At 36.9% G+C, this 15,684-nt stretch overlaps 1 protein-coding gene across 4 annotated transcripts in view; it reads right to left on the bottom strand.

The window, feature by feature from the left end:
* Window positions 1-15,684, bottom strand: part of LOC149784426 (DENN domain-containing protein 3-like) — a 432,202-nt gene that overhangs the window by 334,139 nt on the left and 82,379 nt on the right. For all 4 annotated transcript variants that reach the window (XM_089932491.1, XM_089932490.1, XM_089932493.1 and 1 more), the window contains 2 exons: window positions 7,022-7,219; window positions 6,186-6,326 (listed from right to left, as the gene is read on the bottom strand). In XM_089932491.1, coding sequence (XP_089788617.1) covers window positions 6,186-6,326; window positions 7,022-7,219 — 339 coding nt within the window. The remainder of the gene's footprint in view (window positions 1-6,185; window positions 6,327-7,021; window positions 7,220-15,684) is intronic.

The following is a 15,684-nucleotide window of genomic DNA, read 5'->3' as shown; positions in this document are numbered from 1 at the left end:
ACTGGACAATCGATGTTACATGTACTCAGAGGTAGGCCAATACCACTCCCATGATCCAAGTGAAGACCCTGGGTGCAAAATAGATTCCAAACGGCAGAACCTAAAATTGAAAAACTTCCTGATCTCTGCAAAAATGGGAGATGTTTGCAGTGTGGAGGAAAGAAGGGTGTGTGTGAATAGGCACCCTGAAGGTTGATGGAAATGGCCCAATCAAATAAAATGAAGAGCATTCTGGATTGAGGAGGTTGTCTCCATCTAGAAGGTTTCTTCCAACAGAAACTGGATGGTCGAGATCAATTGAAGTTTGAAATTTTCTGCTTCTCTAGTGACCAAGAAGATCTGAGAGTAGATGTAGGGAGACTGATTGTTCAAGACCCTATTGACTGCCCTTTCTGCAAAAGGGTGTGTACCTCTTCCTAAATTGCACCAGATTGGACTGGGGAAAGAACATGGAGGTCCTTGATAGTTGGGGTTGACACAAACTGGAGACAATAACCCTTATTTACAATGAAGACAAGCCACCTACTGTCCGTATTGCTTTACCAAACCCTAAGAGGCCTGGGCTAGCACCTTCTTGGATGTGAGTGAAGTAGATGCATGGCAGGAGACGGTTTAATTTGCTAGGCTGCCTCCTCCTTTCCTGGCAGTAGGAAAGGAAGGAGGGTCAGAGAACTTCCTCATTGATATGCAGTGACCTGAGCACCATGGATGTGATGAGGAAGTGGTCTAGCAAGAGCTGGGGATTCACCTAAGTTTGCACCTGCTTGAAAAATTTGCAGATGGCCTCAGACAGTGATTGCCTGATCTTATTTCCTGGTTGATTGCAATGTACTGGGAGTGAAGAGAAAAAATCAATGCTGTTGATCCAGCAAGAATGGAGAAGTCAGGGTGGAATGATGCCTCCAAAAGGGTCTTGGCTTCTAGAGGAGCAGCCCTTAGAAGGTCTTTACTTTGGTTAAGCAAAACCTTTGACGAGTCAATTGCAGCATCACAGAAAATCCTGCAATAATGCCATGGCAACAGAATGCATACTAAGATGTTTGGCCACAGCATCCTGTACACATAGTAATGCAGCTGGATTCAAAGATCTCTCTCTCAGCATAATGAAGGAAGTAGCTGAGAATAGGTTGCCATGCAAATATAGTTACAAGGAACTGGTTTTCTGCTCCATGGCATCAATTGTTTTGATGGGAATTAGGTCCAATAAACCACTTCAGGGAATGTACCCAGTAGCTGGAAGAAGAAATAGAAAGTCTCAATGTTGCGGGAGGAACAGACCATCCTCTTTGTTGCTGACCTACACTGGCCTTGTGAATACCTCCATATTTTCTCAATTATGGATGAATGTGAGAGAAGTAAGAGGTCTTGTTGAGCTGTACCCTAGAGATATTGCCCAAAATGGAAAGGATCCTTATGGACTGTGTACAAGGTGGTTGGGGGCACCAGTCTTGGGGGGAACAGAGAGTAAACCTTGTTTAACTCATTATCAAAGGACCAGACCTCCTCTTCCTCATCTGTCTAAGATGAAGGGGTGGGCCTGAGAGAAGGTACCATTTGCCATAGCTTCTGTCATTGGAGACAACTAGGAGAGAGAGAGAGATCTTCATCAATATCTAGGACACTCTGAGTTGGAGAGTGGCTGGGCATCACTATATCCCTTTAAGTGGTAAAGAAGCACTCTGTGCCACAGTACCTGGTTCATCATGAATTATAGATGAGAGACAAGAGGGTCTGTCTACGCTAGATAATATATCACCTTAAGCCTTGCAAAAGGAAGCCACCTGGTGGTGGGACATGAGCTGCAGCAACAGTTCAACTGTAAGGGAAAGATCATCTGTAAAGTCCATGGTGAATAATGGACAAACACCCTAAGGTGGAAGGCCTACATCCCATAATGGTTCCTAGGTATAATTTGGAACAGGGGAACACCAATGAGGTCCCCATTCCTAACCTGAGTCCTGTGTATAGATTCTAAATCCTGCACAGGGTGGGATATTAAAAGAGAGAGGAAAGCTTCATCTTGCCCTGTCCCCATACTGAGAGGCTGATAAGTGATAGATGGGGAAGACTTCGTCTTCAGCTGATTTATCACTGTGTGCATCATGGGTGTGGTGTTTTGCCTCCTGAAAAGAAGGAGGGCAACATGCTGCAAGAAGTACAATATACTGTGGTACTCTACCTCCCTAATGGGAGGGAGCAACCTCCTGATAGTGTGTTCTATCTTCCAAAAGGGAGGGTATAATCATACAGTTGCAATGCTCCACCTCCTTCAAGGCAGGGTGCAACCTGCTATTGCAGTGCTCTACCTCACTAAAGGGAGGGTGCACCTCACTATCATGGTGCTCAGCCTCCCTAAAGGACACAACCTGCTATCGCAGTGCTCAACTTCCCTAATAGGAGGGTAAAACCAACTATTGTGGTGCTCTACCTTCCCCCTCCCCAAATTGAGGAAGCAATCTGCAACCTGAGGCATGCATGCTGCTAGGAACATGAAAACTGTTCATCGCCTCCCTACATAGTAAAATTGATCAACTTCTCGAATGTCTAGACTCTTCTTTGGGAGGGGATTCACCGACCAATAAAGATGTCTGCCCCAACATGTGAGAACTGCAAGATTCTCTTTCAGAAAATTCTGAACAAAACATGAAGGAAGGTTCACCAATCCTTGGTATAAGGCTAAATTGGCAAGATGTGCAACGATTTTTCCATGTATACTTTAAGTATTTATGCTGTTATGTATATTTGATTTAATTTAATTCTTTGTAAGTTTTTTTTTTTTTAAATTATTTTTATTTCATTACATGTTAAGTAATGTAATTTTCTTTACTGGAATTTCATACTAACCAGAAATTATTTTGACCTGATTGTTTTGTCATAAACATTGAACTCTGTATCTAAAAGCTGACCTAGTTCCTGACCTTGATTGAGAATAAAGTAAACTTCTTTTTTTTAAATTCATTCTTAATGTGTGAATGATAATAGTGAAATCGAGACTGACTGGGACTATGTGACTTTAGAAACAAGGCTGCATCCTTGCACCCATGCTCTTTGGCATCTCCTTTGCTGTCCTGCTCAAGCAAGCTTTTGGGACATCCACAGAAGGGATCTACATGCACATGTGACCTGATGGGCAGACTGTTCAACCTGGCACAACTAAAAGCAAAGAGCAAAGTGCATGAAGCAACCATCAGGGACATGCTCTTCACAGACGATGGTGCTCTAGCCACTCACACAGAAGCTGAGCTACAGCACCTGATGGACCGCTGACTCCTGAAGCATCATCATCAACAACTAAGAACTTGAGATAGTCAGTCAGTTCACATACCTCAGCTCTACCATCACCAACAACCTCTTGCTCAATGATGAGCTCGACAAGCGGATTGGAAAGGCATCAACAACTCTCTCCAGGTTGTCGCAGAGAATGCAGAATAGCAGCATGCTGACTCTAAACGCTAAGACCTCCATGTACTGTGCCTGTGTGCTAAGCACTTTCCTGTACTCCAGTGAAACCTGGACTCTGTATGCCTCACAAGAAAAAAGACTGGGCGCCTTTTACATGCGACGCCTCCAATACTAGGGATCACCTGGAGTGATCGAGTAACAAACAATAAGGTGGTGCTTGAGTATGCCCAGATTCCCAGCATGGTCACACTCCTCTGCCGACACTGCATCAGATGGCTGAATGGAGGATGGAAGTATCCCCAAAAACCTTTATTCAAAACTTGCCTCTGGCAAAAAGTTGATTGGATGTCCACATCTCCATTTCAAGGATGTCTGCAAGTGCAATATGAAACCCTTGACATCGATGTGAACACCTGGGAAGAGCATGCTCTAGGCAGTTCCAGCTGGCAACATGCTCCGATCACTGGTCTGAAAGCCGGCAAGGACAAGCTACACTTGCTACCTGATGAAAAGTGATCTCAGAGGAAGAAGAGGCAGCTCCAACCCACACTAGACTCAAACTTCAAGCTTCAAGTGCAGCAAGTGTATCAAGGACTGCCACTCCCATGTTGGGCTCCACAGCCACAGCAGTCGCTGTACAACCACTAACCAGGAAAACTCTCATGGGCACACTTCCATCATCTCTTGAGACTAATGGATGCCAACCAATTGATATATAGACTGTTAAAACAAATCTGTGTGATCCTTCAGGAATTTGAGGTTTAATTTCCCAATGTTGATGTGATCTGGCAATGTATCTGATGGAGAAAATGAACTACGTGCAACAATATTATATTGAATCCAATGTCCATACCAACATCAACAACAATGTTATACTGAACCCTATGGTGATGCTCTACAGTTTCGTATTTTGCATGGGGTTAGGATTTTAAAGAAAAAGAATTTCCCCAGCTTTCCTCACTGGTTATACTGGCTATTTAAAAAAGACCTTGTAGATATCTTAGGTATAATTCAAAGAACCTTAAATTCCCTTTATTTAGGTGTATGATTGATGGGTGTACTATGGGTTATAGAGTATACAGCTTGGCCTTACTTCAAATGTGCACTTTTCAAAAAAGTGCTAGCTCTACTTGGTCATTTTCACTTACTGAACTTCAGAGGTAAATTGTATAAAAAAGAGCTGATAACTTTTTTAACATTTTATATATTTGGTAATTCATTCATTACACTTTCAGGAGCTGGTATTGTCTAGTCTGGCAAAATTCATTTTTCACTATTTTAATAGCTGCTATGTATAGTGTACTTTAGACTAATTCAGGCTGATTTTTTAACACAAGGGAGCAGTCATTTTAGTTAGCAGTGTGCTTAAATCATGTAAAATTTCCAAAAGTACAACATCCAAAGAAATATCATCCACATTACATTAATGTAGCATAGAGGTATGCCAACATTCTCTCCATTGTGCATGAGTTAAATGTGAACTACTTCACCTTACATACGTCACTCTTTCAAAAGTACATATTAAATGGTGAGTACCCCCTATGTCCATACCAACATCAACAACAATGTTATACTGAACCCTATGTCCATACCAACATCAACAACAATGATATACTGAACCCTATGTCCATACCAACATTAACAATAATGATATAGGTGGCGCTCACCAGATAATATGTACTTTTGAGAGAGTGACGTATGTAAGGTGAAGTAGTTCGCATTTAAAACATGCACAGTGGAGAGAATGTTTGCATACCTCTATGCTACATTAATGTAATGTGGATGATATTTCTTTTGGATATTGTACTTTTGGAAATTTTACATGATTTAAGCACACTGCTAACTAAAATGACTGCTCCCTTGTGTTAAAAAATCAGTCTGAATTAGTCTAAAGTACACTATACATAGCAGCTATTAAAATAGGGAAAATGAATCTTGCCAGACTAGACAATACCAGCTTCTGAAAGTGCAATGAATGAATTACCAAATATATAAAATGTAAAAAAAGTTATCGGCTCTTTTTTATACAATTGACCTCTGAAGTTCAGGAAGTGAAAATGACCAAGTAGAGCTAGCACTTTTTTGAAAGGTGCACATTTGAAGTAAGGCCAAGCTATATACTCTATAACCCATAGTACACCCATCAATCATACACCAAAATAAAGGGAATTAAAGGTTCTTTGCATTATACCTAAGATATACAAGGTCTTTTTTAAATAGCCAGTATAACCAGTGAGGAAAGCCGGGGACATTCTTTTTCTTTAAATTCCTAACCCTATGCAAAATGCGAAACTGTATAGCGCCACCATACTGAACCCTATGTCCATACCAACATCAACAATGTTATACTGAACCCTATGTCCATACCAACATCAACAATAATGATATACTGAACCCTATGTCCATACCAACATTAACAACAATGTTATACTGAACCCTATGTCCATACCAACATCAACAACAATGTTATACTGAACCCTATGTCCATACCAACATCAACAACAATGTTATACTGAACCCTATGTCCATACCAACATCAACAACAATGTTATACTGAACCCCATGTCCATACCAACATCAATAACAATGTTATACTGAACCCTATGTCCATACCAACATTAACAACAATGTTATACTGAAAGCAAAATGTTTTTTTGATGAATTATTCCACCATTTTTAAAAAATCTGTAACATCTCATTTGCACTATATAATCCAGAAAAAAATGCATGTGCAGTTTTGGAATGAACACTGCAACTGGCATCAGCATGCACAAATCACTAACCTGTTCTGCTTCCTCTTTGTGTCTGGAATGACAACCAAACATGAAGGTACCTGGAGCCTGAAGAAAGCCCAGAGACTTTGATGGCAAAACTGGAACATATGTAAAACGCCAGCTGAATGGCAGAATGAAGTTTCTGAAGCTCTGAAATTGAACACATTATGTTCATTTCTCAAAATGTGGCTTAAAGAACAAGAGTACCATTCTTTTTAATAGTAATCCATGCTTATCCTGTATTAGCTCTTGATGAAAATTTCTTTAGAACTTGTAATATTTCTTAAGCACATAAATACAAGTCTTCTTGATAATTATTTCTCTTGCAATGCTTTATTTGTTATTATAAGGAACATCTTATGGTGCTTTCTGATTAATTATATAGTATACTATAAAACTCAGAAGCAAAAAATTACAATGATGTAATTTGTAGGTCTTCCTTGGACAATGGTCTGTCTGTCTGTCTATATATCATCAATACTGTATAATAGTTATCTGATGTTCAGCATGTATTTATATTTTAAAAAATAATTTAATGTGCTAAATAAAGGCTATAATTTAGCAGAGGTTAGAAAAAAAGCTAAATATCAATGATTATCTCGAGTTTACATTTACTTAGCTCTTCAATAGGCAAATGAAACTGCTAATAACTAAACTTTACCATCATTGTGTTATTTTAACTGTTTAAATTTGATATACATGTATTTGCAAGATGTTGATGGTATGAAAATATTTTTGCTATTAAAGATAAACAATATTTTTCTGACAACAATGTTCCAAAATAAATCATGCAAAATTCTTTGACCATGAAAAAGTTGTGATTTATAGTATACATAATGTCTCACCTCCATGACAACTGTAAGCAGAGCATAGTTTGTTGTTAAAAAGAGAAGACGTTCCTCTACAAGTATACACGTGATGATTCGCAGAACCTCTTCTATTGGGAAACAAAGGAAGGTCAGGTGCATTGGAAAATCTATTACTGGCTTCTCAAAATGATCTGGAGGATTTAGGATAAGGCTCAGATGACACAAATTTAACTCCTGAAATATCATATAAAATTGACAGACATTCATGTGACTTAGTTTGCTGCAAATTAACTATGACTTGTTGGTACCATTTTTCATGGATTTTATAGTTACTGCAAATTCACTATGACTTGTTGGTACCATTTTTCATGGATTTTATAGTTACTGCAAATTCACTATGACTTGTTGGTACCAATTTTCATGGATTTTATAGTTACTGCAAATTCACTATGACTTGTTGGTACCAATTTTCATGAATTTCATAGTTACTGCAAAATTCACTATTATTTGTTAGTACCAATTATTATGGATTTCATAGTGACTGCAAATTCACTGTTATTTGTTAGTACCAATTATCATGGATTTCATAGTGACTTCAAATTCACTATTATTGTTGCTACCAATTTTGATGAATTTCATAGTTACTGTAAATTCACTATTATTCATAGGTATTGATTTTCATGGAATTCATAGTTACTGCAAATTCACTATTATTTGTAGGTACCTATTTTATTGGAATTCACAGTTACTGCAAACCACACATTTAAACAACCAATGAATGGTAATTAATCTGTGAAGACAATAAAGACCTTAATCAACAAATGGCAATCAATCTATGAAGACAATAAAGACCTTAATCAACAAATGGCAATCAATCTGTGAAGACAATAAAGACTTTCACCAACAAATGGCAACCAATCTATAAAGACAATAAAGACCTTAACCAATAAATGGCAATCAATCTATGAAGACAATAAAGACTTTCACCAACAAATGGCAACCAATCTATAAAGACAATAAAGATCTTAACCAATAAATGGCAATCAATCTGTGAAGACAATAAAGACTTTCACCAACAAATGGCAACCAGTCTATAAAGACAATAAAGGCCTTAACCAACAAATGGCAATCAATCTATGAAGACAATAAAGACTTTCACCAACAAATGGCAACCAATCTATAAAGAAAAAAGGTTACACAGGATGGAAGGATGGAGGATATCACAATTTCTCGTAATTCCTGTATATACGTGATTTTGTTTCCAGTGTAGAACACCAGTGGAGGATATCTTTATCTTTCATTATATGACTGCTGTACTTCTGCACATTTATCAGTATTGCTGTGAAAAGATGAAACTTGTATTCTTACAGGAACAGTAACCTCAAAGCTAAATTGTGGACTGTATAATAATTGTTTTGTCTGTTCCATTTAATCTTATGGATAAGAATGGACTTTATATTTTAGCCTGTTCATCTCTATATTATTGCACAAGGTGATGTGCACTACACATCAGGATTCAGTATTGTCAACTCCTCAACCAAGTTCTTTAAATACTGCTATGTGTTTAAATGTTATTTTAAGTTTACACCAAATATTTCAGTGTAGTCTAACTGTTCATGGTGATGAAATTCTATGTGGAAGGTTAGCTATTTTGAAAATTACATCTGAATTCACAGTATGCTATTTTGACTATGACCCTTAGCTTCTTTTTAGGAATGTGTAAAAATAATCCTTTCATATTTATTTGTGTTAGATAAAATGTTCCACCCTTGGGATCAGAATTGTGCATCCAACACTCAGCAAAGCCTCGGGTCAGATGCAAAATTCTGAAGCTAGGGTGGAATTATCATATCTTTGACAGATACACATTTTATCAATCTGCAATTTTCCTAGCCTTGATAGATACACACTGTGAGTCTACAATTTTCCTATCCTTGACAGATACACATTTTATCAGCCTGCAATTTTCCAAGCCTTGACAGATACACATTTTATCAGTCTGCAATTTTCCTAGCCTTGACAGATTCACACTCTGTCAGTCTATGATTTTCCTATCCTTGACAGATACACATTCTATCAGTCTGCAATTTTCCTAGCCATGACAGATACACAATGTAATCAACCTACAATTTTCCTATCCTTGACAGATACAAATGTGGTCAGTCTGCAATTCTCCTATTCTTGACAGATACACATTCTAGCAGTCTGCAATTATTCTAGCCTTGACAGATACACATACCATTAGTCTGCAACTATCCTATCCTTGACAGATACACACTCTATCAGTCTACAATTTTCATATCCTTGACAGATACACATTCTACCAGTCTGCAATTTTCATATCCTTGACAGATACAAATGTTGTCAGTTTGCAATTTTCCTATCCTTGACAGATATACATTCTATCTTATCCTTGATAGATACACATTCTACCAGTCTGCAATTTTCCTATCCTTCACAGATACACATTTTATCAGTCTACAGTTTTCCTATCCTTGACAGATACCCATTCTATCAGTCTGCAATTATTCTAGCCTTGACAGATACACATTCCATCAGTCTACAATTTTCTTATCCTTGACAGATAAACATTCTATCTGTCTGCAGTTCTCCTATCCTTGACAGACACATATTCCATCAGTCTACAATTTTCCTATTCTTGACAGATACAGATTCTCTCAGTCTACAATTTTCCTAGCCCTGAAAGATATACATTCTACCAGTCAGCAATTTTTCTATCCTTGACAGATACACATTCTACCAGTCTTCAATTTTCCTATCCTTGACAGATACCCATTCTATCAGTCTACAATTTGCCTAGCTTTGACAGATATAAATTCTACCAGTCAGCAATTTTCCTATCCTTGACAGATACACATTCTATCAGTCTGCAATTATCCTAGCCTTGACAGATACACATTCTATCAGTCTACAATTTTCCTAGCCTTGATAGATACACATTCTATCAGTCTACAATTTTCCTAGCCTTGATAGATACACTTTCTATCAGTCTACAATTTTCCTAGCCTTGACAGATACACATTCTATCAGTCTACAATTTTCCTAGCCTTGATAGATACACTTTCTATCAGTCTATAATTTTCTTAGCATTGACAGATACACAGTCTATCAGTCTACAATTTGCCTAACCTTGACAGATATACATTCTCTCATTCTACAATTTTCCTATCCTTGACATATACACATTCTACCAGTCTGCAATTTTCCTATCCTTCACAGATACACATTCTATCTTATCCTTGATAGATACACATTCAACCAGTCTGCAATTTTCCTATCCTTGACAGATATACATTCTATCATTCTATAATTTTCCTATCCTTGACAGATACACATTCTACCAGTCTGCAATTTACCTATCCATGACATACACATTCTATCTTATCCTTGATAGATACACATTCAACCAGTCTGCAATTTTCCTATCCTTGACAGATATACATTCTCTCATTCTACAATTTTCCTATCCTTGACAGCAACACATTATATGAGTCTACAGTTTTCTTATCCTTGACAGATACACATTTTATCCATCTGCAGTTCTCCTATCCTTGACAGACACATATTCCATCAGTCTACAATTTTCCTATTCTTGACAGATACACATTCTCTCAGTCTACAATTTTCCTAGCCCTGAAAGATATACATTCTACCAGTCAGCAATTTTTCTATCCTTGACAGATACATATTCTACCAGTCTACAATTTTCCTATCCTTGACAGATACACATTCTATCAGTCTACAATTTGCCTAGCCTTGACAGATATAAATTCTACCAATCAGCAATTTTCCTATCCTTGACAGATACACATTCTACCAGTCTGCAATTTTCATATCCTTGATAGATACACATTCTATCTTATCCTTGATAAATACACATTCAACCATTCTGCAATTTTCCTATCCTTGACAGATATACATTCTATCATACTACAATTTTCCTATCCTTGACAGATACACATTCTATCTGTCTGCAATTATCCTAGCCTTGACAGATACACTATCAGTCTACAATTTTCCTATCCTTGACAGATACACATTCTACCAGTCTGCACTTTACCTATCCATGACAGATACACATTCTATCTTATCCTTGATAGATACACATTCAACCAGTCTGCAATTTTCTGATCCTTGACAAATATACATTCTCTCATTCTACAATTTTCCTATCCTTGACAGATACACATTCTATCAGTCTGCAATTATCTTAGCCTTGACAGATACACTATCTGTCTACAATTTTCCTATCCTTGACAGATACACATTCTACCAGTCTGCAAAATACCTATCCATGACAGATACACATTCTATCAGTCTACAATTTGCCTAGCCTTGACAGATATAAATTCTACCAGTCAGCAATTTTCCTATCCTTGACAGATACACATTCTATCGGTCTGCAATTATCCTAGCCTTGACAGATACACATTCTATCAGTCTACAATTTTCCAAGCCTTGATAGATACACTTTCTATCAGTCTACAATTTTCCTAGCCTTGACAGATACACATTCTATCAGTCTATAATTTTCCTAGCCTTGACAGATACATAGTCTATCAGTCTACAATTTGCCTAGCCTTGACAGATATACATTCTCTCATTCTACAATTTTCCTATCCTTGACATATACACATTCTACCAGTCAGCAATTTTCCTATCCTTGACAGATACACATTCTATCTATCTTATCCTTGATAGATACACATTAAACCAGTCTGCAATTTTCCTATCCTTGACAGATATACATTCTCTCATTCTACAATTTTCCTATCCTTGACAGATACACGTTCTATCAGTCTACAGTTTTCTTATCCTTGACAGATACACATTTTATCCGTCTGCAGTTCTCCTATCCTTGACAGACACATATTCCATCAGTCTACAATTTTCCTATTCTTGATAGATACACATTCTCTCAGTCTACAATTTTCCTAGCCCTGACAGATATACATTCTACCAGTCAGCAATTTTTCTATCCTTGACAGATACACATTCTACCAGTCTTCAATTTTCCTGTCCTTGACAGATACACATTCTATCAGTCTACAATTTACCTAGCTTTGACAGATATAAATTTTACCAGTTAGCAATTTTCCAATCCTTGACAGATACACATTCTATCAGTCTACAATTTTCCTAGCCTTGATAGATACACTTTCTATCAGTCTACAATTTTCCTAGCCTTGACAGATACACTTTTTATCAGTCTATAATTTTCCTAGCCTTGATAGATACACTTTCTATCAGTCTATAATTTTCTTAGCATTGACAGATACACAGTCTATCAGTCTACAATTTTATTAGCCTTGACAGATACACATTCTCTCATTCTACAATTTTCCTATCCTTGACAGATACACATTCTACCAGTCTGCAATTTTCCTATCCTTCACAGATACATATTCTATCTTATCCTTGGTAGATACACATTCAACCATTCTGCAATTTTCCTGTCCTTGACAGATATACATTCTCTCATTCTACAATTTTCCTATCCTTGACAGATACACATTCTACCAGTCTGCAATTTTCCTGTCCTTGACAGATACACATTCTATCTTATCCTTGACAGATACACATTCTACCAGTCTGCAATTTTCCTATCCTTGACAGATATACATTCTATCATTCTACAATTTTCCTATCCTTGACAGATACACATTCTATCAGTCTACAATTTTCCAAGCCTTGATAGATACACTATCAGTCTACAATTTTCCTAGCCTTGACAGATACACATTCTATCAGTCTATAATTTTCCTAGCCTTGATAGATACACTTTCTATCAGTCTATAATTTTCTTAGCCTTGACAGATACACAGTCTATCAGTCTACAATTTGCCTAGCCCTGACAGATATACATTCTCTCATTCTACAATTTTCCTATCCTTGACAGATACACATTCTACCAGTCTGCAATTTTCCTATCCTTCACAGATACACATTCTATCTTATCCTTGATAGATACACATTCAACCTGTCTGCAATTTTCCTATCCTTGACAGATATACATTCTCTCATTCTACAATTTTCCTATCCTTGACAGGTACACATTCTACCAGTCTGCAATTTTCCTATCCTTCACAGATACACATTCTATCTTATTCTTGATAGATACACATTCAACCAGTCTGCAATTTTCCTATCCTTGACAGATATACATTCTCTCATTCTACAATTTTTCTATCCTTGACAGATACACATTCTATCTGTCTGCAGTTCTCCTATCCTTGACAGATACATATTCTATCAGTCTACAATTTTCCTATTCTTGACAGATACACATTAACTCAGTCAGCAATTTTCCTATCCTTGACAGATACACATTCTACCAGTCTGCAATTTTCCTATCCTTGACAGATATACATTCTCTCATTCTACAATTTTCCTATCCTTGACAGATCCACATTCTATCAGCCTACAATTTTCCAAGCCTTGACAGATACACATTTTATCGATCTGCAATTATTCTAGCCTTGACAGATACACATTCTACCCGTCTGCAGTTCTCCTATCCTTGACAGATACATATTCTATCAGTCTACAATTTTCCTATCCTTGACAGATACACATTCTATCAGTCTACAATTTGCCTAGCCTTGACAGATATAAATTCTACCAATCAGCAATTTTCCTATCCTTGACAGATACACATTCTACCAGTCTGCAATTTTCATATCCTTGATAGATACACATTCTATCTTATCCTTGATAAATACACATTCAACCATTCTGCAATTTTCCTATCCTTGACAGATATACATTCTATCATACTACAATTTTCCTATCCTTGACAGATACACATTCTATCTGTCTGCAATTATCCTAGCCTTGACAGATACACTATCAGTCTACAATTTTCCTAGCCTTGACAGATACACATTCTACCAGTCTGCACTTTACCTATCCATGACAGATACACATTCTATCTTATCCTTGATAGATACACATTCAACCAGTCTGCAATTTTCCGATCCTTGACAAATATACATTCTCTCATTCTACAATTTTCCTATCCTTGACAGATACACATTCTATCAGTCTGCAATTATCTTAGCCTTGACAGATACACTATCTGTCTACAATTTTCCTATCCTTGACAGATACACATTCTACCAGTCTGCAATTTACCTATCCATGACAGATACACATTCTACCAGTCTGCAATTTTCCTAACCTTCACAGATACACATTCTATCTTATCCTTGATAGATACACATTCAACCAGTCTGCAATTTTCCTATTCTTGACAGATATACATTCTCTCATTCTACAATTTTTCTATCCTTGACAGATACACATTCTATCTATCTGCAGTTCTCCTATCCTTGACAGATACATATTCTATCAGTCTACAATTTTCCTATTCTTGACAGATACACATTAACTCAGTCAGCAATTTTCCTATCCTTGACAGATACACATTCTATCTTATCCTTGATAGATACACATTCAACCAGTCTGCAATTTTCCTATCCTTGACAGATATACATTCTCTCATTCTACAATTTTCCTATCCTTGACAGATCCACATTCTATCAGCCTACAATTTTCCAAGCCTTGACAGATACACATTTTATCGATCTGCAATTATTCTAGCCTTGACAGATACACATTCTACCCGTCTGCAGTTCTCCTATCCTTGACAGATACATATTCTATCAGTCTACAATTTTCCTATTCTTGACAGATACATATTCTCTCAGTCTACAATTTTACTAGCCCTGACAGACATACATTCTACCAGTCAGCAATTTTTCTATCCTTGACAGATACACATTCTACCAGTCTTCCATTTTCCTATCCTCGACAGATACACATTCTATCAGTTTACAATTTGCCTAGCCTTGACAAATATAAATTCTACCAGTCAGCAATTTTCCTATCCTTGACAGATACACATTCTATCAGTCTACAATTTCCTAGCCTTGATAGATACACTTTCTATCAGTCTACAATTTTCCTGGCCTTGACAGATACACATTCTATCAGTCTACAGTTTTCCTAGCCTTCACAGATACACTTTCTATCAGTCTATAATTTTCTCAGCCTTGACAGATACACAGTCTATCAGTCTACAATTTTCTGAGCCTTGACAGATACACTTTCTATAAGTCTACAATTTTCCTAGCCTTGACAGATACACTTTCTATCAGTCTACACTCTTCCTAGTCTTGACAGATACATAGTCTATCAGTGTACAGTTTTACTATCCTTGACAGATACACATTCTCTCACTCTACAATTTTCCTAGCCTTGACAGATATGCATTCTAAAAGTCAGCAATTTTGCTAGCCTTGACAGATAATAATAATAATAATAATAATAATGAGGACTTTGTATAATGCGAAATCTTTAGAAGCTCTAAGCACTTTACAACATAAGACAACACCTATAAGATAAAAAAACATATAATGATATGATTACAAAAACAAACACCCTGAAATTAGAGAACAATAAAAAATAAAAAACATGCTGAGAATATTTAAGGTAGGAAACATTATTAGGTCTTTAAGTTTGTTCTTGCAGTCGAAATAAGTGAGTTTTGAGAGTACTCTTGTGTCTTTGTGTCTAAGTTCAGTGGGCAAGTCATTCCACGTTGCTGGGCCCTGGTATGCAAAAGAACGCTGTCCAAATGACTTTGTTTTCATAGTGGCAATAATAAGTATACGATT

This window comes from Sinohyriopsis cumingii, chromosome 14 (assembly GCF_028554795.1).
Source record: "Sinohyriopsis cumingii isolate HCF-2022 chromosome 14, ASM2855479v2, whole genome shotgun sequence".
NCBI classification, from domain to species: domain Eukaryota; kingdom Metazoa; phylum Mollusca; class Bivalvia; order Unionida; family Unionidae; genus Sinohyriopsis; species Sinohyriopsis cumingii.
The sequence above is the reverse complement of the archived record's forward strand: the minus strand, read 5'-3'. Positions and strand labels throughout refer to the sequence as shown.